Source organism: Anguilla rostrata, chromosome 11 (assembly GCF_018555375.3).
Source record: "Anguilla rostrata isolate EN2019 chromosome 11, ASM1855537v3, whole genome shotgun sequence".
Taxonomy (NCBI): Eukaryota; Metazoa; Chordata; class Actinopteri; order Anguilliformes; family Anguillidae; genus Anguilla; species Anguilla rostrata.
This window is the reverse complement of record NC_057943.1, coordinates 10,904,117-10,929,849: the sequence shown is the minus strand read 5'-3', so window position 1 is coordinate 10,929,849 and position 25,733 is coordinate 10,904,117. Positions and strand designations below refer to the sequence as shown.

The 25,733-nt window shown below is 45.6% G+C and overlaps 1 protein-coding gene across 1 annotated transcript in view; it reads left to right on the top strand.

Annotated features, from left to right (window-relative positions):
- efhd2 (EF-hand domain family, member D2) overlaps positions 1 to 24,895 on the top strand; it is a 39,219-nt gene extending 14,324 nt beyond the window's left edge. Inside the window, exons 2-4 of the mRNA XM_064297857.1 lie at positions 19,022 to 19,169; positions 20,004 to 20,138; positions 20,462 to 24,895. Of these exons, the coding sequence (XP_064153927.1) occupies positions 19,022 to 19,169; positions 20,004 to 20,138; positions 20,462 to 20,593 (415 nt within the window). The 3' untranslated portion in view covers positions 20,594 to 24,895. The remainder of the gene's footprint in view (positions 1 to 19,021; positions 19,170 to 20,003; positions 20,139 to 20,461) is intronic.
- The last annotated feature ends 838 nt before the right edge of the window (positions 24,896 to 25,733 follow it).

The window sequence follows — 25,733 nt, the reverse complement described above, 5'->3', positions numbered from 1 at the left end:
TGTTCCACAGAGGAAGTGCCAGTCATGGCCCTGGCTGTGCTCAGCAGCCCAGTCACTGCTGCACTATTCTCATCTATATTTTACAGTAATACCACATTTGTATTTCCCATGTGTTTCAAAATGACCACATCTGTATTATTTCTTCCAAAATATACTATTACAACTGCTGTTTGACCCGAATGCAGCCAGGTCCTCAGTCCCTTTGCGAGGGTGCTTTCTCACACACGCTCCCAGCGAAACACTGGGGTCAGCCAACCGCTTTTTTCCACTGCCAACCCACACTAACATTCTGGTGGGGACATGTGACCTACAATGCCCAATGAGATTGGGCGAGCTTTATAAACATGCTTAAAAATTAACCTGACTAGTAAAGTGAGAGCCGTCTAGCCCGGCCCGTGCAGAGCGGGAGCGCGAGCAGGATATGAGAAAGTGAGTCTGACTCTTTTTAACAAATAGCCTACATCCTGTGTCTCATACGTCCCTGGCCAGCGCGCTTGCCAGTAAAAGCCTGTGATTGAGGAAGCCGGGGTTGTTCGGGCTTTCCTCCTTGCAGAAGAGAAGCCGTGTCAAATGGTCCATTTCTTCCTGAACCCTCGCACCTCTGCTGTTAGATTGGCCCTGCTCATGTACCTGCGCATGAGCTGATTGGTCACAGTGTTGATTTCAGCCTGTAATAAACCCAATTTGCTGCTGACTCTCAAACCCATTTACCAATCCCATCATGCCCCCTGGGGTTTTAATCCTGCACTGTGTCTGTAAGCCACTCTGTTTTCTATTTTGCCGTCGAAATAAAGCCAAAAGAAAAGGAGGAGAGACTACACGTTCTCCTTTAAAAAAAAATTAATGTTAGTTGAGGTGACACCAAAAGGTGCAGAGTGAACACTTTCCAGGAGGCCGTGGTAATGGAGTGACCCCAGTGTAGTGGCAGCGATGTGCACCCCAACACCAGCTCTCATTAGAACAGCTGCTAAGGTGGCTGAGTGGAAGTGGCACTCTCAGAAGAAATAAAGTGGCGCAGACAGTGGCTTTGGCCTGGGCGTGTAGGTGAATAAACTCAACAACAGAGAAACAGGGCTCTGTGTGAGGGCTGTTGATTTAAAGAAGTGAAACCCAGAAGTTAACGGACTTCCATCTTTTAAAAGAGGAAGTTTTGGGAAAGGTCACCTTCCTTTCTTTACTGTCAGCATATTTTGAAAGCAGAAGGAATTAGCTGTGTGTGTGTGTGTGTGGGCACATGCTATTTCTTATCCGTATCTAGTGTTTTTTTGTGGGGGTCTTGGGCTAAGCAGAACAGTTTGCCACACAGCATGACTGTAGACGCAGAACTGCATGCTCAGCACATGGACATGAGCCATTTGCTCTATGAAATACAGCATGGCTGACTGTGGGGAGCATGCACGGGTGGCTGAGGTGAAGCAACACAGGAGGAGGGCTCACCGGACAGGAGGGGCCTAAATAATCTCAGCAGCGTGACGTCGTGTTCCTCAGGTTCGGGCCTGGGCAGGCCGGGGGGGAGGTGGGTGAGCGTCACCTTGTCCCGTCCCGTGGAGTTCTTCAGTCCTCATTAAAAGGCGGGCGCTCGCGCGTGACCCAGCGAATTTCGCCAGGCTCGTTTTTCACCGGGGAGGGAACGCAGTGGCCCGAGGTTGGGCTTTCTACCTGAGAGAGAGAGAGAGAGAGAGAGAGGGAGAGTAATGGAGATCTGCTCCAGCGCCCCTGTCACACAGCCAGCCCCAGCCTACGGGGCGGAGGCTGATGAAGGGCTGTTTGGACTTTCCCCCCACCGCCTCGGAGGAACCCCAGGGAATGCACGGAATGCTTCCTCCCGTGAAGATGGACAGATTCTAGAAGGAGAGATAGAGGATGTGAGGGCACAATGAGAAGTGAAGAGAGGGAGACTCTCAGCTTCTTGAGGGCAAAGAGTAGAACCGGTGAAAGAGAGAGAGGGAGGGGGCGAGAGAGTGAGAGAAAGAGGATAAAAACACAGTCCCATTTCCCCATTTCCTGTTGCAGGATGACCCCAGCGTGACCTCTGTGGTTCAAAGCTACAAATCCTCATTCAGGGACAGACTCAAAATTCCCAAAACCGATGAAAACTGTCAAGCTCAAACAAAGTCAGCCCGTTCAAAGCCTCGTTCTGTTCTTCTCCTGTTTTTTTTTTTCTGTGCGAGTTACACTGAAGAGAGCTGAAGTGGCACGGATATCAGATCTGTCGTCTTACATATCTGATGTCCTTTCCCCTTTTTTATTTCCATATCTGTTGTTTCATCAAGTGGAAAGTCCCTATGCATTGACATGATTGTGTGTTCAGCAGAGATCTGAAAGCTCGTAAATGAGCAGGAGGACATGTATTCCAAGTGACAGGAGGGGGAAAATAGGAGAGTTCCGTTCTGAAACGTATTTGCATTACATTGGATCACAGGCCTTGGCGTGCAGAGCAGAGATTAATTTTCAACTGAATTACACTCTGACCTGACCAATAAACTCAAGTGCATCATAAGAGAGATGAATACAACAGCACACGATAAGAGTGCACACTTCTTTCAGTATTGGTGCAGGGAAGGAGTATCTTACATTTTCATAGGTCCAGTTGAACCTGAAAAGCAGTATGGAAATTACAGCAGTATGGAAATGGCAGAATATGAACTGTCTAGTCATTACTCCTCCCTCCCTGACTTGATGCTGAGTTACAAAAATAACACTAGTAAGAGGAGAAAAAAGTTTGGATTTGTATGTGCCAAAAAAATAGAGGGCTGGGTGAGTGCAAGCCTCTCTCATAGACTGGTGGATGTAAATACAAAGAGCCCAAAGGCTGGTGGAGTTTAGCTCTTCCTCTCTGGTGGATAGAAATAAGAAGAGCACAGAGGCTGGTAGAATTTAGCTCCTCCTGTGTGGTGGATGGGAATAAGAAAAGCCCAGAGGCTGGTGGAGTTTAGCTCTTCCTCTGTGGTGGGTGTATATAAGGAGAGCCCGGAGACGGCATAGCAATCGGAGCATGGTGCATTTCTGTACAGACGTGGGGGAGGGTGGGGTAATTTTGTGCACCATAATGAGAGCCCTGGTCAAAAGCGGAAAGAAAGAACCGGAAAAACTGCCATAGGGACACCCCTCATTCCTATATACTAGGGTCCCCTCCCTCGTCCACAGACGCTGCAGACGGCCGCCTCAGAGTTCCTCTGGCACGTGGCCAAACTGAGGTTACCATCAGACTCCCCGGCCCTGTGTGTGGAGCGCTCCATATAGCAACTGAAGTCACATAACCCGGAGTGTCATTTAACAGGGCTTCTCTGGGTTTGTCCGGTTTAAAACTTGCGAAACAGCGCGAGGACATTTCGGTTTTTCCAGGGCAGGCGTTGGGATGGCTTAGCCCATCTTTTAAATCGGCATCATTCGTTAGGAAAATTTCGATCGACGACCCCTCGCTGACCCTTCGTGACTGGAAGGCCCATGTAATAGGTCTTGGTTTAACGTGACCGTGATTTATTTTAGTAGCCACGTTGCTGGTAGAGGTTAATGGGTTCTTTCAGTGCAGTTTGGATTGTGTGTACAGTAGCCCTCTGGGAGTCTGATGACAAGTGGTGTTTTATACAGCCACACCGAGGACCGCCTCCACCCCCTTGCACAGTAAACACTGAATACTTTAGTCAGCCCGAGCACTCCAGAACAATAGCCTGATGTGCAATAACTGAAGAGGGTTCATTTTTTGCAGAAAACGTGCAGTCTTTAGATGTGTTAGTTACTGGCCCATTGAGTAGAGAGACAGGACATCTGCAGACGCTACCAACACTGTGGTTCTGCGTTGCCATTGGCCACTGCGTGTCAGAGTCTTCTCTATTGTGCTTGGCCACTATTGGAGCTCAGAGGGCTCAGATGAAGCCCAGCGTGCTGTGAGGATCAGCGCTGGTGATCTGCGGCAGGGTTGGGTGCCGCGGGAGAGAGCGGGAGGTGGTGAGCGTGAGCGTGAGCGTGACTGACCGCTCCGAGGCCTCACCCCAAGTCGCCCGGGCTCCGGTGTAATTTAAAAAGGGAGGGGGAGTGTTTCCATGGCAACCCTAGCGGGGAGAGCCAGGGTGCGCGGAGGAAGTGGTTTCAGGCTGTAAGGAGAGAAGAAACAAGACCCCGGTTCACTCCGTGTTACGACCCCATGGGTCTAGGGGTGCATGGGGTATGTAACTTGATGTTAAATGGCCGGGAGATGTTAATACTGTAGGTATGGTAACAACAAAAAAAACACAGACAAAGCAGCAACTCAGTGCACGGGTGTTTACTGTGATAAACAAAACGGTGCAACAAACTACCAGACATATAACAACCCAGACACACTGTTACGTTCGCGTGTGGGATGCGGGCGTGCGTTTTTCTCCCCTCTTTCGTTCTGCTCTCTCTCGGTTGCTGTCATTTCCGCAGGAGTCCGTGTTTCGTCCTTCGTTATTCCCATTGGTCATCCCCGCTGTCCATCATCAGAGTTCTCCCGCTCATCCCCCCCCATCCGCCAATCAACTCCCTCCTGCAATCATGTCTCCCCCAATCATGCCTCAGCTCTCAATTTAAAATATCCCCATTTCGTTCCTGCAGGAGCCTTCCGTTTCCTCATTTGTGCTGTGTGTTTGGGCAAATGCTAGGTTGTGTGTGTTATTGAGAGAGTTGTGTGGTCTAAAATTTCGTCCTCCCTGTTTCGCTTCAGAGACCAGTGTTAGGTAAGTTCCGGGGGCCCCTATACACGTGTTGACACGTAGGGTAAGGGCTCTGTCTAAATACATTAGTTTAGTGGTGGTGTCGCCCCCTGTATTTATGACTGCGGGTCGCAGTTAGGTTAGTTAGACAAGTTTGTTTTCTGCATTGTTAATAGGTTAGTTATATTGCAAAATCGTAGTTAGGGTATTTGTTTGTTATTTTCGCACCACTCCCTTTTTTTGTACTGGTCTCGGTCGTGTGTCTTGACGTGTTTTATGTTTGGAAATGTCTGTAAATACTTGTAAATAGCCCCCACACAGTAAAATCCCTTTCACCGTAGTCCGCCTTGTGCGTCTCATTATTCTCACAAGAAAGCTTATATATATTTAGTTACATCTCCTGGTGCCAAATATCAAACATAATTTAAAATATTGCACCCTTAACCCCTAGAAGGGTCGTAACAATTGGGGGCTCGTCCGGGATATAAGCAGCTTGTGAGGGTAATTCCTTGTGACTATTAACTGGGAAGTGTATATATATATATACATTTTTTTTTCTCTTTCTCCCTGGGAGTTTTGGCTCCGGTTGTGATATATTGGTTGGGTAGTGGCGTTTTACTGTCACCTGTTGGCGGAAACTGTATTGGTACTTTGTATTTCGTATTGGTATATTGGAAACGGTATTTGTTACTGTGTCATAGATTTAGTGTGGATGACTCGCTCTCTCTTAGTTTATGGATTATTGGTGTTGGCTTGTGCCCGATTTGTGAAAGTGAATGTATTCGAGCCGTAGCAAAGGCTTCACTGAGTTGCATAAGAATCCACGCGTTAATGAGTTTCTGCTTCGTCCGTCCTTTTCTACCTTGCGTTCTCTTTTGAGGGAGGAATTGGTCCTACTCGCTCGTCATTGGGGTGAGCCTAGAGAACTGTGTACTGGGCGATACAGTGTTTTTGAACTTCGGCAGCATCTGACTGAGCTCGCAGTGGAGCGAGGGATTTTGAAAGTGGAAACGATGGCCACAGAGATGACGGAGGCTGATTTTAAATTAAGACTCGCTGAATTGGAGTTTAAGAAAATACAGCTAGAAAATGACAAGCAGCTTGAACTTGCTAGAATTAATGCAAGCTCAAAGAGCGAGAATTGGCTTTAGCTGAGGTGAAACAAAAGGATGCGGCACAGCTCAAAGACCGAGAATTGGCTTTAGCTGAGGAGAAACAAAAAGACGCGCGGCCTATCGAAATCAGCGCTTGAGTTTGTTTACGGAAGGAAAACTTGATGCCTCTGTATTGTCTGTTGAAGGGAGGATTCTCATTCACCTGTCCATAGTAGCGCTGTGCACAATCTAAAATTGGTTCCTAAATTTAATGAACGTGATTTGGATACCTTCTTTATACTCTTTGAAAGGCTAGCAGCAAACCGAGAATGGTCGGAGGCTGATAAAATTCTTTTGCTCCAGTGTGTTGTAGTGGGAAAGGCTCAAGAGGTATTTTCCGCCCTTGATACGGAAACCCTGGCGTCCTATGAGCAAGTCAAGGATGCAATTCTGAAGGCTTATGAATTGGTCCCCGAAGCCTACCGGCAAAAATTCAGAACATTTAGACGAGGGGACCAGCAGACTCATGTGGAGTTCGTGCGAGATTTGGTAATCCAGTTCGATCGCTGGAGGAAATCCTCTAAAGCCACTTCATACGGGGAACTTTGTGATTTGTTAGTCCTAGAGCAATTTAAAAACACTGTGTCAGAGCAAATCGCTACTCACTTGAGCGAGCGTGGCGTACTTAAGCCCATGGATGCTGCGGTGATGGCTGACAATTACGCACTGACCCATAAGCATGGTTTTGGCGGTTTTCGGCCCCGTGCAAATAGTCCTCATACCCAGAGTGAGACGCTTACAGGCTCGGCCACTCTAGATCGCCAGTCATGAACCAGACTGGCAGCGGATTTGTAAATCCAAGAGAGGAGCGATTGTGCTTCTTTGTAAAAAACCTGGTCACCGTATTGCTGATTGCAGGGCATGGCAGAGCAAAAACAAAACATCCCAAGCACTCAAGCCCACGGGTTTTGTTAGAACAGTCTCCCAGACATCTCCCTGATTGCCCCTGAAAGAAAACTGACTCTGGCTATGAGCCGTTCCTTTTCGAGGGTCTGATATCTCTTCCTGGTGCGCGGCTGATCAAAATCTGTGCGGTTTCTCCGAGATACGTGCGTCACAGTCGTTCATGTTGGCTGATGTGTTGCCCGTGTCCAAATAACTTCCAGTGGCGCGAATGTGATCGTTCAGGGAATTGAGATGGGGTATAAATCTCTTCCGTTACACAGAGTGCATGTTGACAGGAGTTGGCCTCAGGATGTTTTAATGTTGCTGTGTGTTCCGCTCTACCTGTCGTAGGCGTGACGTTTATTATGGGAAACGATATTGCTGGTGGTAAAGTGCGTCCTCTCCCGGAGGTTGTAGAACAGCCCAACACATGTCTTATGTCCCAAGCCATGTCTGAGGTGTTTCGGCCTGCGTGCTCACTCGTGCTCAAGCACGGAAGCAGGGGAAGATATTAATTTATCGGAATCGGTGTTAGCACCCCCTGGTGATGTTGATGAGTCAGAAACTGAGTCTCCAGTTTTACATAGCGAGATGCTTAAAACTGAGACCTTACCGAGTGAGCTGGAGGAGCGCAACGAAAGGCAATCGCTAATTCACAGTCAGAATTGCCCTCTCTTGTACTGCCTGTCACTCGTGAAAATCTTGTTTCTGCTCAGCAGTTTGATCAGTCACTGCGTCAGTGTTTTGACGCGGCTGTCACACCAAGCGGCCAAAAAGATGACCGTAGCTTATTTTGTGGACAATGGAATGTTGATTCGGAAGTGGTCTTCTCCTGTTGCTGCTGGTATGGAGTGGGGCGTGACCTATCAGATTGTAGTGCCCGTTGCTTACCGACCGCAAGTGTTATCCTTGGACATGAAAACCCATGGTCTGGTCATATGGGAGTTACAAAGACGTATAACCGTGTGCTAAAGCATTTTTGGCCTGGACTTAAAAATGCTGTAGCTAAACACTGTAGATCGTGTCATGTTTGTCAGATCACTGGAAAACCTAATCAGGTTATTCCTCCGGCCCCTCTCTGTCCAATTCCTGTAATGGGTGAGCCCTTCCAGCACGTAATTGTGGATTGTGGGGACCCCTCCCAAGGCAAAATCTGGTCAACAGTTCCTCCTTACCATTATGTGTATAGCGACCAGATTTCCTGAGGCTATTCCTCTGCGTCAATTACCGCTAAAACGGTGATTAAAGCACTGACCAAATTTTCTCTATATTTGGTTTTCCAAAATTATTCAGACAGATCAAGGCACTAATTTTCTTTCCAAGCACTTTAAACAGTTCTTACATTCTCTGTCCATTACGCATCGAGTTTCTAGTGCGTATCATCCCAGTCGCAGGGTGCACTGGACGGTGGCACCAAACACTCAGTCTGCTCTCCGCAAATACTGTCTGGAGCAGGAACAGGTTGGGATGAGGCTGTGCCCTTTGCATTGTTTGCTTTGAGAGAAGCGGTACAAGAATCGTTAGGTTCAGTCCAGCTGAACTGGTGTTTGGACATGGTACGAGGTCCTTTAAAGGTTTTAAAAAAAACAGTTTATGTCTGATGACTCGTCCTCCCAGTCTAATGTGTTGGATTATGTCAGTCAGTTTAAAAAAGCGGTTACACGATGCCTCTTGCTTGCCAAAGAGGCGCTTTATTCCCCAAGGACTATGAAGCGTCGGTATGACGAAGGCTGTAGTGCGCTCTTTCAAGCCGGGAGATCAGGTCCTGGTGTTATGCCTGTTCTTGGATCTGCTCTGTCGGCTCGCTTTTCGGTCCATACACTGTGGAAGAAACTTAGTGAACGGATTATGTAATCCCAACACCCGACCCAAGCGCCAGTCTCGTGTTTCCACATTAATATGCTCAAAACATATCATGTTAGAGAGACACCCCGTCGGAGGACGGGAAGGAGGTATTACCTGTTTCTATTGTTAGTCCTGCCCTTATAACCTCCCCTCTATGTTGTGCAGAAGATGAAGATGGTCTTGTGTTGACGCACTCAACAGTGCGCTAGACTAACAAATTCTGATCCTTGTTAAACTTGTCTTCCCATCTGGCTCATTTTTAGATAATCAGTGCGGTGATATAGTTCAGAATCGGTGACTATCCGGCACTTTTTGGTGACATCCCCTTGACAACTGTTGAAATGACAGTGTGAATGGCTCGGTTCCCATTAGACAACACCCCCAAAATCAATCGAAACGGGATGCTATGAAAGGAAGTCGGTATCTCTTGAACAATGTTGGCTGCCCACCCAGTCCTGGAGTTCACCCGTCTTCTTGTCCCAAAGTCCGGGGTAAGCCGTTTTGTCAGACTTTCCAAAGGTAAATCGATTACAGTGCCAGACTCCTACCCTCTGCCGGGATGGAGGGCCCCAACATTGTTCCAAAATTTGACTAACCGACCTACTTAAGGGGTATTGGCGGTTCCTTTGACACCCCGTGCCCTGAAATTTCTGCCTTCCCCCCAGATGACTTTCTGCAATTTGTTTTGGCATTTGGACCCAACGCCCCCCCTTTCAGCGGTTGGTGAATACAGTCCTAGCTGGTTCCTGATTGCTATGCGTTTTGGATGATTTGGTTGTAAAGTCGGACGTTGGTCCATCATTCAAGTATTGCGAATAGTGTTACAGGTTGGGCAAGAACGCTCCCTGAACCTGGCCAAGTGCGAATTTGGTAAAGCGACGTAACCTACCGGGAAACAGGTGGGTGGGGTGGTCCGTCCATTGAAGCGAAGGTTGCTGCCATCGCTATTTCTCGCCCCCCCGGGGAACTCGGTTTCTTGAATGGGTTTTATAAAGTTTTTGTAGAAATCTCTGTGGTTTCGCCCCTTTGTGTCCCTCAGTGTGATTAGACATTTTGAATGGACCCCAGATTGTCAGCACGCCGAAGTTTTAAAAGGCGTTGTTATGTGTCCCCTGTGCTCGCTGCCCCAGATTCGACTACGTTTCAGTTGGAGGTTGATCAGTGCCCTGGGAGCTGGTGCCGTGCTTCTGCAGGAAGATGCGGAAGGGGATCACCCTGTCTGTTTTTTTCCCGGAAGTTTAATGCACCAGTATATTCCACCATTGAGAAGGGGCGCGGCTGCTATTATCATTGCAGTTCTTAAGTCTATCTTGGCTTAGTTCTGTGCCCCATTGCGTCTCACGGATCACAACCCATTGGTTTTTTTGTATAGGATGACAACCAGAACCAGCGCCTCATGTGGTCTTTGATTATAAAATTCAACATTGTGATTAAACATAAGAAGGGGAAGGACAATGGGTAGCGGATGGCTATCTCGGTTTAGTGGGTGCATGATACTAGATTTGGGATTTGTATACTGTTGTATTTATTCCCCTGTCATGAGTATTGAACAAACTTAGTTGTTCTTTTGTGGGGAGGTTCGTTTCCGGGGATGCGGGCGTCGTTTTTCCCCTCTTGGTTCTGCTCTCCTCGGTTGCTGTCATTTCCCGAGTCGTGTTTGGGCCTCGGGTTATTCCCATTGGTCATCCCGCTGTCCATCAAAGTTCTCCGCTATCCCCCATCCGAATCAACTCCCTCCTGCAATTTCTCCCCCAATCTGCCTCAGCTCCAATTTAAAATATCCCCATTTCGTTCCTGCAGGAGCCTTGTTTCCTCATTTGTGCTGTGTGTTTGGGCAAATGCTGGTTGTGTGTGTTATTGAGAGAGTTGTGTGGTCTAAATTTCGCCTCCCTGTTTGCCAGAGACCAGTGGGTAATTCGGGGCCCCATCACGTGTTGACACGTAGGGTAAGGGCTCTGTCTAAATACATTAGTTTAGTGGTGGTGTCGCCCCCTGTATTTATGACTGGTGATTGGTTATTAACAAGTTTGTTTTCTGCATTGTTAAAGGTTAGTTATATTGCAAAATCGTAGTTAAATTTGTTTGTTATTTTCGGCACCACTCCCTTTTTTTGCTGGTCTGGTGGTGTCTTGACGTGTTTTATGTTTGGAAATGTCTGTAAATCTTGTAAATACCCCCCCACAGTAAAATCCCTTTCCCGTATCCCCTTGTGCGTTCATTATTCTCCGAAAGCTTATATATATTTGTTACATCTCCTGGTGCCAAATATCAAACATAATTTAAAATGTACCCTTAACTGAAATTATAACACACACACTACCAGGGCAACGGAGCTGGATGTTGCCAAAAGAACAAAAAAACAAGCTAGCTAAACCAGAGAGTAAACTAATCTATGTATCAAGTACACAAACAAAAGGCCTATCTACTCTAACTAGCAGACTGAAATACAATTGGTTGGCAATCACCCCTAGACTAGTGAATCTATACAAACATAGCTACGGGCATATGTACAGGAGCCCCAGTCTTACCTGTCCCAAGCCTTGGAAGTGTACATAAAACAAGACAAAGTTCAAATGAGGTGTTAACATACATAGTCAAAGACATAACACAGAGCAAACAGTCAGACATCCATTGTTACAACAGGTGGGGTTTTTATAGTAGATGTGGCGAGTTTTGATTGGCTGTCCAGAATTGACACGGAGGTGGGGCTTGGTGAAGGTGGGACTGGGTGGATGGTGACTGACAGGTGAAGGCAGGAAGTCCACACAAAAGAAAAACATGGCACGTAACACTTCCCCTTAAGAACTAACTTAACCATTTATTTATTTTGTTAAGTTTACACACATGGTAATAGTATACACACTTCATTCTAAAATCCAAAGTACATAATTACAGGCGTACACACATTGTGCCAATTTCCCTACTATACAATTCAATACCTGACATGATATTTTTATTTTTTTAACACATAGTGGTGTTACAACTATTACACCACAATTTATTCAAATGTTTTAATTATTCAAAACTACGAGACAATGTATCAGCCAGTACATTGTCAGTCCCTTTAATATGGCGAATATTTAAATTATTGCCTGTAGAATCAGCGACCACGATAAGGCGCTGGTTCTGATTTACATTCGCGATAAAAACACTAAAGGATTATGGTCTGTAAAGACCTCGACAGGGGTAGAACTCGAGCCAATGTACACCTCGAAGAACTGCAAGGCTAATAACAACGCTAGTGCTTCCTTTTCGATGGTGCTGTAGTTTATTTGGTGTTTGTTAAATTTTCGGGAGAAGAAACAGACGGGTGATCAATTCTATCTTTTACTTCTTGTAGCAGTACCACCAGCTCCTAGGCGCTTGCATCAACCTCTAACAAACGGTTGCGCAAGGTCTGGAGCCCAGTACAGCGCACTGCATAGCAAAAGCTTAACAGCCTCAAAAGCTATTTGGCAGTCTGAGGTCCACACAAAAGGTTTCCTAATTACTAAGCGCACTCGTTAAGGGTGCCACAACAACCGAGAAGTTCCTACAAAAACTCCGAAAATACCCTGCCATCCCGAGGAAAGGCGTAACTCACGCCTACTAGTAGGCGCAGGAAACCAGCAATGGCAGCAACCTTTGCTTCCAATGGCGAACTTGGCCATGACCCACTTGCTTTCCCAGGTATGTTACTGTCGCTTTGCCAAACTCACTTTTGGCGAGATTCAGAGTTAGCGTTGCTTTGGCCAACCTCTCAAACACACAACGAGTACGGAAACATGGTCGGCCCAATTATCTGACCTAATAACCAAGTCATCTAAATAGGCATAGCAATCTGAAATACCCATAAGTACGGTATTCACTAGGCTGAAACGTGGCCGGAGCGTTTCTAAGGCCGAAGGCTAAACGTTATATTGAGGAAGTTATCGGGGTAACAAACGCTGAAATCTCAGGCCGAGAGTCAACGGCACTTGCCAATACCCTTTCAACAAGTCAAGTTTAGGGCAAATTTAGCGGCACCAATGTTATCGATGCAGTCCTCCATTCTCGGTAGGGGATAGGAGTCTGGCACCGTAACCGCATTGACTTTTCGAAAGTCAGTGCAGAACGTGACGTTCCATCAGGTTTCGCACAAGAATACAAAGCGAGCTCCATGGACTAGCACTGGGCTTAGCCAAGTTATTGTCTAACAGGTATTGCACTTCCCGTCTCATAGCCTCACGTTTTGTACTATTAACCCGATATGGGTGTTGTCTAATAGGCGGCACCGTTCACATCAATGTCATGATGTGTTACGGTAGTCTGCGAGGAGTATCACCAAAAAGATTTGGAAACTCATGTATTAAATTAACAATATCAGACCTTTGAACATCTGATAAGTGAGCAAGGTGGGACGACAATTCTAACAAAGTTCCGAATGGTGAGTCTAGCACACTGCTGAGGGCGTTCGAAGCACGGGCCATCCTCATCCTCTGTACAATTAAAACTGGGGTTACTAGGTACAGGGCTAATGCTAGAAACTCGTGACACAGGCAGAACTTTCTTCACATCCTTCGACTGAAGTGTCGTCCTAGAATTATATGCCTTAAGCATATTAATATGGCACACGCGTGACTGACCTTACGATGGGTGTTTGAATTACGTAATTGCTTTCACCAGTTTTCTTCTACAGTATAGGACCAGAAAAACGAGCCGACAAAGCAGATCCAGCAATCGGTAGCAAAACTAGGACCTGATCACCAGGTTTGAAATTACGATCAACAGCCTTCCAATCAAAACGACGCTTCATTTACCTGACACAAAGAGAGCGATTCTTTAGCAATGGAACAGGCATGATGCAATTTCTCTCGGACCTTACTAACGTAATCCAACACATTAGGCTTTATATCCGAGTCATACATGAACTGATCCTTTAAAACTTTTAAAGGACCCCGAACAGTATGCCCAAACACTAGTTCAGAGGCTGAACCTACATTCCTGTACCGCTTCTCTTAAGCGAACAGAATGTATGGCAACCCTTCTTCCCAACATTTCCAGTCTCCAAACAATATTTGCGGAGAGCCGATTTGAGAGTCTGATGCCAACGCTCTAGTGCCCCCTGGCTCTCAGGGTGGTAGCCTGCGATCTGATGCTTAATAGCTAGAGACTGCAAATTGTTGAAACTGTTCGAACAAAGTTAGAACCCTGATCCGTTTGGATAATTTTAGGGAATCCAAATATAGAAAAGAACTTAGTCAGTGCTTTAATGCGTTCTTGGTAGTGATGTGCGCAATGGAATAGCTTCCGGAAATCTAGCGCGATACACATTATAGTGAGCAGAAACTGTTGACCAGACTTTGACTTAGGAAGCGGACCCACGCAATCACAATTACATGCTGAAATGGTTCACCAAGTACTGGAATTGGACAGAGCGGGGCTGGTGGACAACCTGATTAGGTTTTCCCGTGACCTGACAAATGTGACAAGACCGACAGTGTTTTACAACAGCACTTTTAAGTCCTGGCCAAAAGAAATTCTTTAACACACGATTATACGTTTTAGAAATTCCCAAATGACCAGACCATGGATTTTCATGTGCCAACGCTAACACCTGTGGTCGATACATGCCAGGTACCACAATTTGAAAACCACACCCCATTCGTCCGTTAATTAATGAAGACGACCACTTCCTCATTAACAAACCATTATCTACAAAATAAGCAGTCGACTTTTCTTTCATTGCAACAGGTTTAACCACCATCTCAAAATACTTACGCAAAGACGGATCATTTTCCTGAGCAGCAACAAGTTGTTCACGAGTGACAGGCAATTTATCTGAGGCAAACTCTAGAGATAAGGTAAGAGATTCCTCTTTTTCACAAAAATCTTGAGGTTCAACCTCTGTACCTACCTCCGGCTTTACACGTGGTACTTCCGGTTTGGTGAGACGACTATCCTCAGTAAAAGTGGACGCTAAAACAGATTCTGATAAATCAACTTCCTCACCCCATTTCTTTGATTGAGCTCGAGTGAGCACGCAAGCAGGGAAAACACCGGGAAGTGATCTAGACATGGGACATGATACGGGGTTATTTAAAACTTCGAGTACTGGACGCACTTTACCTCCGGCAAGATCATTGCCCATAATGAAGTCCACGCCTGGTACAGGTAAAGCGGACCGTACAGCCACATTAAAATAACCCGTGACTAAATCAGTCTGAACATGTACTTTGTGTAAGGGAACGGTAACCAAGACCATATCAATGCCCTGAATTACCACATTAGCACCACTATATGTCACGTCCGATACGGCTATCACGTCGGCTAACACGAAGGATTGCGAAGCTCCCGTGTCTCTTAAAATCCGCACCGGTTTTTGCTCAGTCGGATCACCGGAAAGGGAAACAAAACCTTCAAAAATAAACGGCTCAAAACCATCTTCAGGTTTGCTTTCAGGACCGTTTAAACACTGATCAGTTCGAGGAACAATTCTAACAAAGCCTGTAGGCTTAGCTTGGGCAGCGGTTTTCTTTTTCAAAGTAAAACAGTTAGCAATAACATGCCCTACCTTATGGCAGTAGAAACATTCACGTTCCTCTTTAGACCGTGGGGGTGACATTTTGGAATCTTTTGGAGATTCGTTGTCTTTAGAACTGCGGGACGCAACAGACTTAGCTCCTTGGGTGGAACCAAACACAGTCTTATGAGTGAGTGCAAACTCATCCGCAAATATCGCAGCTTCAGACAAAGACATCACTTTTTGTTCGTTTAAGTAAACTACAACACGTTCCGGAACACAATTTTTAAACTCTTCTATCAAAATTAATTCACGAATAGAGTCATAATTATCAACTTTACTCGCAGCACACCATTTGTCAAACAGAGTTCCCTTTTCTCTGGCGAACTCTACGAACGATTGGGCGGAGGTTTTCTTTTGATTTCTAAATTTCTGTCGATAGGCCTCCGGGACTAACTCATATACACGAAGAATAGCCGCTTTTACCACATCATAGTTCATGCTATCCTCAAGAGTTAGTGTAGCCATTACATCTTGTGCTTTTCCAATTAGTTTACACTGCAGCAAGGTTGTCCAAATTTCTTTGGGCCAGTTAAGAGCTGCTGCCAAACGTTCAAAAGTGCTGAAATAGGCATCTACCTCAGTCTCCCTGAAAGAGGGTAATGCCACATGTCTCCTGACATCATAGCCAGCAAAACCAAGCGGTGGGGACGTACCTGGGGTAACCACAGTGGAAGTTTGCTCTGTAGCATTTTGTAACTCCAGCTGCCGCATCTTAACCTCTGTCTCTAATTCCAGCTTACGCATAGCTAACTGAAATTCCTGTTCCTGTTTTCGTGCCCTCTCTCGTGCCTCAGTATCTGCCTTACGAGCCTTCTCCTCAGCCTCGAACTTCAACCGGGCGAGACGGATCTTTAGCCGGGCATTACTACCCGACCCACAAGAACTCGGCGAGTACGCCTCAAACCTGGGCAATGTAGGTGGAGGGGTAGTTGGAGGAATCTCCTCTTTCACTCCTACCACAGCAGAACCACCAGCGCCCCGAGGCGACTGTGGACTCGCAACAGGCCCAGTAGGCGACCTGTCAGGCTGGACAAACGGACAAACAGCAACAGGCGAGGCAAGAATTTTGAGTTCCACCAGCCTCTCCCTTACCCGCGACTTAATCTCTCTCTTCCGGAGAGCAGCAGATACCACAAGACCCACGTGCTCTGCAATTTTCAGCAGGTCAATCTTACGGCACAGATCCAGTGCATCATCTGACAGACTGCTCAGAAAGTCATTGACATCAAACGAAGTCATTGTCCTAATACTGCACCACTGTACACACAATGTTATCTTCACAGTTAATTTTTTTTGTTACACAATTCAGCAATCCCGGACGAGCCCCCAAATATGTTACGACCCCATGGGTCTAGGGGTGCATGGGGTATGTAACTTGATGTTAAATGGCCGGGAGATGTTAATACTGTAGGTATGGTAACAACAAAAAAAAACACAGACAAAGCAGCAACTCAGTGCACGGGTGTTTACTGTGATAAACAAAACGGTGCAACAAACTACCAGACATATAACAACCCAGACACACACTACCAGGGTCAACGGACGCTGGATGTTGCCAAAAGAACAAAAAAACAAGCTAGCTAAACCAGAGAGTAAACTAATCTAGTGTATCAAGTACACAAACAAAAGGCCTATCTACTCTAACTAGCAGACTGAAATACAATTGGTTGGCAATCACCCCTAAGGACTAGTGAATCTATACAAAACATAGCCTACGGGCATATGTACAGGAGCCCCCAGTCTTACCTGTCCCAAGCCTTGGAAGTGTACATAAAACAAGACAAGTTCAAATGAGGTGTTAACATACATAGTCAAAGACATAACACAGAGCAAACAGTCAGACATCCATTGTTACTAACAGGTGGGGTTTTTATAGTAGATGTGGCGAGTTTTGATTGGCTGTCCAGAATTGACACGGAGGGTGGGGCTTGGTGAAGGTGGGACTGGGTGGATGGTGACTGACAGGTGAAGGCAGGGAAGTCCACACAAAAGAAAAACATGGCACGTAACACTCCGCTGGAACTCCTCCCGCCCCGTCTCTCCTGCGCTCCTGCTGCTGAGCCGGCCGCTCGCTGACCTCCCTCATTCACCTCCGCCGGAGGAGCTGCGGGGATCGCTGAAGGAGAACGCGCCTCCCCCGTCCCGTTTGCCCGTCTCCTGAAGCATCCGCACCGCTGCTCCCTGTACAATCCAGATTTTCCCATTGTAGTTTCCAGCATGTAGCACCCTTTCACCCTCGGAGTATGCAGCCTGGTCTCTCAGGAAACATGCTGGTTTTATTAATACATGCTGGTTTTATTAATGCACACTTTTTAAATGAACGCGCCCGTTTCTGTAACGCTCGCTGTGGTGAGCGAGCGCTGAGGAACGCTGGAACACAGGGCTGGGGCTCGGAGGGACAGAAAAGGGTGCACAGAATTCAGCTCCCACCCATCCTCTGTATGGATGAGTCACCCCAGACAGGCCATGATCCCTCATAATGAAGTCTGTACTGCTTCCTCAGACACCAGCAGGGCCCTGACGGTGTTATTTACACGGGCCGGGGGCTCAGGTGTGTCCTGGGACAGCGGCTGGGGGGGGGGGCATAGCGGGAAGCTGCGCCCTGAAGTGCTGCATGGGGAGGGCCGTTAAAACTCTCGCCCCTCCGTCTCCAGCGCTTCTCCTGGTACTCTGGCCTGTCAGTGCACCCAGCCCCCTGCAGCTCCACTGCCCAGAGAGAAGAGCAGCGCTCCCATTAGGAGGGTCTCCTCTCTCAGACCAGGGGTACGCCCCGCTGCAGGAGTGCCAGACTTGTTTCTGGTTTCAGTTCTTTCCAAGCTTACATGTACCGTTTGAAAGGTTATTTAATTGAGAGTCTCGAGTCTGAATATTCAGGTGAGGCTCCGAGCAGGTGCGGAATAGCGGTCCCCTTTTTTTCCAGGGCCACCTGACCACCTGTGGCAGCCCCATTGGGCAGCCTGAGGCCCTCGGTATCTGTCACCGTCAGCTAATTTCCCCTGAAGCTGAGGCACACTTAACCCCCAGCATTCAGGGGCTCTCTCCTGCAGCCACCCCCAGTCCTACAGCGGCCCAAAGGCACAGGCCAGCGTAACACTGGGCTGGCCCAGAGAGAACTGCAAGGGCAGTTCAAGATTTTTTTTGTTTGTTTTGTTTTTATCATAGTGGGTTTGTTGCTTAACTTTGCCGATTGTCTGCACTAGGTGTCTTATCTGAAGGGGATTTTGCTAAGAAATGGTATGACTCATACACGTGCAAACTGAAAGAGAGAGCGAGAGAGAGGGAAAGACAGAGGGAGACCACCGTCATTTGCGCAACAGGAAATTCCAGCCTAGAAATGAACAGCCAGTTACTGCAGCCAGCAATTGATTTAGTCAAGCCCAGTGATTAGAGTGTACTGTGCACTCCAGCACTGCCATCTGCTGACCATTAGTGTCATTACATCTTCATTTATTTTGCATGAATGTCCACCCCCCACTTTCTGTGCCCTTCGTGAACAGCAGATGCCTATAACAAAAACAAAACAGTAAATTTGATTGAGACCTTTGCCAGAGTGAAAAGAGTAGGCCAGGAAATGGCAGTACAGTCATACGTCACATTGGTTTCCATTGGACAGTACTGCTTGAGATGCTCAGCTAACCAGTTTCCAGTTGATGCCGGTGTCCTGTAGAAACTGCATGCATGGCAGAGCTTCCATAGAATGAGTGCCTTTACGTAACACAGTTAATGATGTGGCCTGGGTGTATCTCTGAAAATGAAGCATCAGCCTCCAGGGGCTGGTGCTATCCCAGCATGCACTGTCCACACACAATAGGCAGCAGCTACTGTAAATCTCCCTCTTGCACCATTTTACTCTGTTATACTCTGTCCTGTGTGATGTAATGGGCTCACATGAAGCCTTGGCCATTTCTGTGTGTGTGCAGGTATGACGCAGGAAAAGACAACTTCATCGACCTGATGGAGCTGAAGCTGATGATGGAGAAGCTGGGGGCCCCGCAGACTCACCTGGGCCTGAAGAACATGATCAAGGAGGTGGACGAGGACTTTGACGGCAAGCTCAGCTTCAGAGAGGTGGGACAGCGATGAGGACAGGGGCTGTCCGTCTCCCTGACGACAGACCCCCTGTCTGTTTGCCTGAGGGAAACCCAGTGCTGAGTTAAATCGGTGCCAAAAGGAGTTTTTTAAAATTGTGCTTTAATTGGACGTTATGTCTTTGTGCCTCCTTGGCACTGATTTCACTCCATTAATAAGATTTGCAGCCTTGTCCTCAGGTTACACTGACAGCTTCATTTTGCTGGTTCAACAGCCGTCAAAATGAGAGAATGTGTCATTATGGCAAGCTAGTATCTTGCGATGGCTATTGTGAAATATCTGAGCGCCACCTTGTGGATAATATAGTTTATGTCAAAGGGCGAGTTTAACCACCTCCATTTAATTGATTGCAAAAACATTTGAGAAACTCCAATACTGTGAATGTCATTATGCCATCTAATTGATTGCAAAAACATTTTAAACCATTATTTACCAGTCATTATACCCGACGCTGACTCAGGCTTCACCACGATAGGATACAATTCAGTTGTTGAGGCAACGGTTCAATATTTGGCAGTATGACAAAGTGATGAGGTCAGAAATGCAAACAGTGATGTTGGCAGTGTTGCAAACTGAGAGCAAACTGCCACAGGATTACGGACATTTGAATACTTTGTTGTGATTCATAACGATACGGACTGATTTTTGCACGTTGTATCGATTGGATTGGATCATTGCCCTTTGAATCAATACATTGATCCAGATCGATGTATCGTTACACCTCCATTATTCATAAACACAAGCATTATGAATTTTCAGAAGGATCTGTGTGCATTAACTTGACTTCCTTCCTCCTCCTCCTTCCCTCTGCAGTTCCTGCTGATCTTCCGGAAGGCCGCCGCGGGCGAGCTAGCAGAGGACAGCGGGCTGCACGTCCTGGCCAAGCTCTCTGAGATCGACGTGTCCACAGAGGGGGTGAAGGGAGCGAAGACCTTCTTTGAGGCCAAAGTACGACAGCGGTTACGTACACGCATGCACACAATCACAACACACAGACACGCGCGCGCGAGCACACACACACACACACAAATACGCACACAGACATACACACACACACACACACACACAGACACACACTCACGCACACACAGACACACACACACACACACACACACACACACAGACACACAGACACATACTCACGCACACACAGACACACACACACCCACACAGGCACACACACACATGCACACACACAAAGAGATGCACTATAATAACAAGCGTGCTCTAGCGCACTAGCCAGCTTTGACCTTTGTGACGGTCTCTCGCAGGTCCAGGCGATCAACGAGTCGAGCCGCTTTGAGGCAGAGATCCGCCAGGAGCAGGAGGACAAGAAGAGGCAGGCGGAGGAGAAGAAACAGAGACAGGCCGCTTTTCGGGAGCTGCAGTCGGCCTTCAAGTGACGGGCTGTGCCCCACGGTCCTGCTCGCTCTCCGTCTGTCTGTCCGTCCGTCCGTCTGTGTTCCTGTGTTTCTTTTCCATTTTTAAAAAGAGAATATATCTAAGAGAAAGCGATATGCGTAATCTTGGGGGCTCATTCACTATGCTTGCCAGTACTAGAGGGGCAGAAATAAATAGCTGAGTTTTACAGTTCACTTCATTAGAAAAAACTGATCTGCGCTGTAACACTGAGCTGTGCTGTTTCAGTGGGGACACGGAAGCTGAGGCCTTTGTTCTCTGTCTTAGTACAGTAATAGCCCTTATAGTACAGCATTTGAAAACACATTCCTGCGATGTTGTGTACCTTCAATCATACCAGCAAAGATTCCCATTCCAGTTTATGAAGTGCTCAGAATTATCCCGGGCCCTCGAAAAATTAGGTTTGCACACACTTCTCAGACCTATTCTGAATCAGAACACTCTTTCAGGCTTACCTCTGGTCTATATATAATGGATTGGATATGCTGACTTTGCTCTGATCTCACTTAGTTAGGCGAGATCTTATTGTTTAAATCCCAGAAAGAGAGTCATATTTTAATTATTTTTGTGTTTTTTCCCGCATCTTGCTTATGGTTCTGGTGATTTTTGTTATCTGACTAAAACAACAGTGTAACTATTTTTTAACCTGCGAAGTAATAAATAAGGGTTTATTCATATTTAATTATTGCTGACCTGTAGATGAAGATTCCAATCCATTGTATTTATATCAGTGGAACTTGCAAATTTGTGTGCAATGCGCAGTAATTTCCTGTGCAAACAGGAAGTGCTTCAAAATGAATTGAAGTAACCCTTGGCCAATCAGCTACTGTGCTGCTGCAGAGGAAGGGCATATGGAAGGATATCTTTGTAGAAAATCACTGCTCTCCCCATGCCAACACATCTAATTAAATTATCAATGTCTAAAAATTCACTCGTATATATTTATATTTACCAAAAAATAAAAGATTAAATTAATGTGAGTGGGAGGGGTGGGGGCGGGGCAGGACATGTCTTTGCATGTGTGGTGGTGGTGGTTGTGAGCGGTGTGTGTGTGTGTGTGTGTGTTTTGCATGGTCACTGTGCGGTTCTGATAATACTGACCCTGATGGTGTGCCAGCATGATTTTCTTCAGCCACTCTGTCTCTCTCTGACCTGCTGTGATGCTGACCTTTCTCCAGAATGAATGCAAATGCCCGCAGTAATATAATGAAATATGTTGGCTGAGTCTTACTGTAGGGCTTGAGTTGCCCAAAAATAATCTCATCACTAGAAACCAGTGCTGTGTTGAGCAGTCATAATAAGGTGTATTCTGTTGTGGATTTCAACCATGATCTCCAGCTATAATCTGCACAAAAGGCTAGCGCATTGCTATTGGCCAATGACAAGACGATATTAATACATCCATCAACAAAATATCTACAGATGGGTAAACTGTTCAAATGTGCGGCAGAAGATCATGGGCCTCTTTTTTAACTGTAGACTTAGAAATCAGAGGCTGAAAAATTTTAATTGGGCAAACAAAATAAGCTCATGCTGCTTGCTAACAGAGCTGTGCGCGTGCATTTGCGTGTGCCTGTGTGTGCATCCGTGTACTCGGCTTGGAAAGTGAGAGAGCGTCAGGGTAGCAGCCGGGCCCACCCAGGGCCAGCTCTGACAGAACTGACCTCAGTGCTTCCTGTTCTGTTTTCCTGTGACTGTGAAATACCCGGGGAAGGACGGGGTGGGCGACGATGACTATGGGACCTACCTTGCTCAGTTGTACTGTCTGAACACTGTGTGCAGCCTGCTAGCGTACGTCTTGCTAGCAGCAAGCTTGCCAGTTTGGTGTCTCCTGTTGTGCTTTTATGGTAACGGTGCATAGAGTTATGAAGGGAGAGTTGTACAGCTATCAGCCCTGGCAGTAACTGCAGCGCATATGCACTGTGCAGTCATGCGGGGGAGATGGTATATTCTTGCTAAATTAGGGGTTTTCTTTACTCGTGACCCCTTCAGTGACATGTCAGTGATACTCACCATGGCTTCTTACCTCCACTCTTCTTTGAAAGTACTGTGTAGACACACCAGTTTCCCTGTAGTGTTTAACCAATGGTGTGTTCAATCAACACTCAAATGGCCTTTTCCAATTGACTTTAGCAGACTTTTGATGAAATAAAGCTTTAATATCCACAAATGCTTTTAGATGATGTGATACTACGGTATTTTACTGTATTCCTTTAGTCTGAAATATATATCTGTCAACTGTATCTCAGATGTGGCTGGGTAATAATTGAAATTGAAATTAACTGATATTGAATTTTAATAGAAATTGTATTTTAGAATTTTATCTTATTAATAGTATAAACATAAAGGTGTTTTGACTGTTTGAAGTCCCTGCTCTGAAGAAATTTAGATGAAATTTTGATTTTAATTTCTTAAATTTAGCAAGCAGGGTGGGAGGTTATTTTAAAGACCACAAAACAATGAGGGAACTTGTAGTTTATTAACAGAGGATTTTTCAATAGCCATTATGTCATTTCAGTGCTTCCGATGTACATGTACCAACAGAGTGCTGATAGAGGTACTTCTGTCATAGTTAAAGACACAAAAGAATTGGGCAGCACAGCTCGGCACAGTAGAACTGAAAGGTGGTGTATAAAGAATAAAATATTTTTTCATGAATAAAATTTTAAAAATGCTTTTAGTTTTGTATTGTAATGAGTTTAGTGTAAGGCAAAACATTCCCATTCTTTCTGTCTCTCTCTGTCCCAAAGGAATGTCCTCCTCAAGCTTGTCTCCCAGCTGAAAATAGAAATACTTTCAACTTTTGTTTTCATGGAAATGAAGAATCTGACTGTCGTAATTCTACTGTATGTCTGTCTTATACTTGTCGTACTCATTCAAGACTGGGAGGCTTGCTTGTGGGCTATATTTATGTGTCAAACTCATGTCCTCCATTTTTTCATACCATGACTTGTATTGGCATCATAAAGCCAGCAGGGATGACCAGCACATCCTGTGAGGGGTCAACAACCTATGCAAAAAGGGGGTTAGTGCTGTCTGACTGCATCATATCAACGTTCTTTAAGAATGCGTATACAGTGGGTGGAGGAGGCTTTCATATTGCTTTGCTTGACATCTGACAACTGGACCTGATAGAGCCAGGACCTTATAGAGGCAGAGAGTGTATTTGATTTCTTTTTTGCAAACCACTATTATTGCAAATAAACATTCAACTAGTACTCTTTCAATACCAAGTTCATATGTAGTATTTATCTACATGAATACATGTATAAATGCATACGCATATTTACATCCATTTATCTTTAAAACTGTCAAGACTTCAAGCTCTGGGGCAGCAAAATGTGAAGACGTTCTCCACCAACTGTAAATTATCATTACTGCAGAGTAATATCATTGTGGTGTTGAAAACTATGTGGCCAGTTTAACTGGATTTGACTGTACATGTGTATGAATGCAGAAGTCCTCTAGGGGGCGGTGCTGCCGCATCAAGAGAACACGCAATGCTGGCAAAGGAAGCAGAGTGGGGTACATAGCTTAGTCTAACACACAGCTGACCAGAGAGCCCCCTCGGTGGGAAGTCTCCTTTGTCTCTGTCCTTTGTCTTTGTGCTGTCAGCTTCAGGTCAGGTCATCACCACGCCTTGGGAAAATTGTGCCAAGTGATGAAAGACGATTTAAAAAAATCTCATGTCTGTTAAACTGCTTTGACCAGAGATACAAGATAATCGGTAAACTAAAAAATCATAACCCAGTGTAGCATTGGAATCCAATCCACTCAAACAAAATTTCTCAAATATTCCAATGTAACTCCAGCCAAGTATGTTACATTTATATGGCATTGTTTATCCTTCTGATCATGGCCATTCAAAAGTAGGACATTCAAGCAGTTTATCCCAGAGGAGCAATAAATACAATTCTAATAAAATCACTGTGCTCTCATTTACCTTATAGCTTGAACTGTTTCTTTGTCAGGCAAGGCACCATGCTTGCTTAAAACATTTCAAGGTACTTTTAATGACTTTATAGAAATTATTTGGCAAAGTTTTCCTCAGCAGTGTTAACTATGAATTCTTTCTGCATTGTCTCTCGTCTTGTGTCATTTTCCCCCCATCCTGTTTGTGATCTTGCTGACTGTGTCAAATATTACATGGTGGTTCATTGATCATCATCTTGTAGGCTTGTAATGAATAAGTGGCTACTCAATTATGCACATTTATTTTTGATTTTCTTACTAAAATGTATTATTATTCTTGTGGAAATAAAACACAATTTGAAATGGTAAACTAATTTTGTTGTCTGGAGTCTTGTTCATTTTTAATGCCACCTGGGGTTGGGGTGGCCAAACATTATGTTAACCAAGTTTTTGTATTTTTATAATGAGATTACAAACCATAAGCATTAGTTGTATGTCTTTCACTGTACTGACTGCTTTTTACAGTAGGCACAGGCCAATGCATAGGCTCATCTGTATAGCCAAATTATTGTGATATCATCCCCAAAATTGTGATGTCATCATCAAAATATTTCTCAACACAAAGCATACAAATATTTTTGCGCTTATTCAATACCTCACTTTAAAAGCTGATACCCGCCCTTCAATTTATGGGTGAAATATGAAATAGACTTATATATACGGACGGAGTGTAGCACAGTGGGTAAGGAACTTGGCTTGTAACCGAAAGGTCGCAGGTTCGATTCCCGGGTAGGACATTGCCGTTGTACCCTTGAGCAAGGTACTTAACCGAAATTGCTTCAGTATATATCCAGCTGTATAAATGGATACAGTGTAAAATAAGTTGTGTAAGTCGCTCTGGATAAGAGCGTCTGCTAAATGCCTGTAATGTAATGTAATGTAAGACTCCAGGGGTTTCCAGCCATAGTCCAGGAAGGTGTGCACTGTGCAGTGTATGTTGGTCTTCCAATACTATTTCAACTGATAAAATAGTTGATTGAAAATTAATAGCATTTAGTTATACAGTTATCTCACCTTGTAAGATTTTTGGGCCTGAGCTCTTCTTGATTTTAAGGTACAGAAATGTCCATGTGGCCCTGTGGGACGTCGGTTGGGGACCCCGTCGATAATTATGATTATTTGTCGTTTAAACTGAAATATTTTTTAAACCGG